Raw genomic sequence first — 1,287 nt, 5'->3', positions numbered from 1 at the left:
TGTGTTATTTGGTGATTGTGATTGTTTATTTGGTTGTGATCTCTCTTGTTCGGATTGTGTGATTCGATCGCTTCCGCGCCGCCGCGCCGCGCACAACAGATATATGATTCATCTAAATCACGATAAAACCTTCATGTTTGTGATTGCTCTTTTTAGTTTGTTTTTTGACTTCATATTTCTATGATATTTGTTCTTAATTTTGAAAAAGAGTGGCATGCACTCGACATGACAAGCACTCCATTTTGAAAGTTGTGTAAACAATTTAACTGTATTCAAGTTGAATTCTTCATCAAAGGTAAGAACAGTTGTAAGATAGAGAAGTGTATAACATGACCTTTTGAGTTTTGAGATACAACATACTGAGATACAAAAAGGGGAGCCCTCCGAAACCTGAGAAGAATTTTGAGAATGAGCATCCTCTAAAGGTTTATCTGAGGGGGAGATATCTGAGGAGGAGATAAGTTCAGTACGGAACGGGTATTCGGACTGTAGATGGACCCGATTTCATGTCATCCATGATGAAATTGAAAAAAGCTTCAGCCACTGGTCCTTCTTTTCCTGCAAAATTTTCAACAAAATCATTCAATAATGAGAACTCTGATATACTTCTCGGGTTTCATAGTTAATACTCAACAAACTTCAGCCTTGCATATTGTTCAATGCATACAGGGCAAAAAAACCAAGACATTTTAGGTTACTAATAACTAAGGGCAAATTTCACGAAACTACCATGAATTTTGGAAGATTTTGCACAAAACTAACAAAGGTTTTTCATTATGAACTTATTCAATAAACTAACATGTCTGACAACAACTAGGGTAAGCTGCGCATGTTTTGGACAATTCTGTCCAAGTCGTTAATACTATTAGCGACAATTTTAGATAGTTCATGGTATTTTCTATATTTTTTCAAAACTAGTTTTCTTTAATAAAAAAAATTATGGAAGATATTTGCAGAACTCCCAAGGTTCATGGTAGTTTTGTGAAATTTACCCAATAATCAAGATGATTAGCTAGTTGTTTTATCAAAAAGTGAAACCACATTCTGTGGATGACAAGTTAACAATAGAACGCGCAGATAATTAAACCAAATTCAAGCAGCCTGGTCATCAACGTAAACATCATCCCAAACCTTAAAAATTGGATGTCACTTCTCTAACACAAAAACTTATACAAGAGCAAGCAATCACGATGTACTTATTTCCTATACTTCTCTGTATCCAGATAATGTCATGTGACATTCCCTACTAAGACCATGTACTCCTCTCTCTTTCATTTCCTTAATAAT

General features: G+C 35.0%; 1 protein-coding gene across 1 annotated transcript in view; it reads right to left on the bottom strand.

The window, feature by feature from the left end:
* Positions 262 to 1,287, bottom strand: part of LOC109830132 (D-amino-acid transaminase, chloroplastic-like) — a 4,358-nt gene continuing 3,332 nt past the window's right edge. Inside the window, exon 6 of the mRNA XM_020397293.1 lies at positions 262 to 558. Coding sequence (XP_020252882.1) covers positions 464 to 558 — 95 coding nt within the window. The 3' untranslated portion in view covers positions 262 to 463. The remainder of the gene's footprint in view (positions 559 to 1,287) is intronic.

This window comes from Asparagus officinalis, chromosome 2, assembly GCF_001876935.1.
Source record: "Asparagus officinalis chromosome 2, Aspof.V1, whole genome shotgun sequence".
NCBI classification, from domain to species: Eukaryota; Viridiplantae; Streptophyta; class Magnoliopsida; order Asparagales; family Asparagaceae; genus Asparagus; species Asparagus officinalis.
This window is presented reverse-complemented; position numbering and strand designations above follow the sequence as displayed.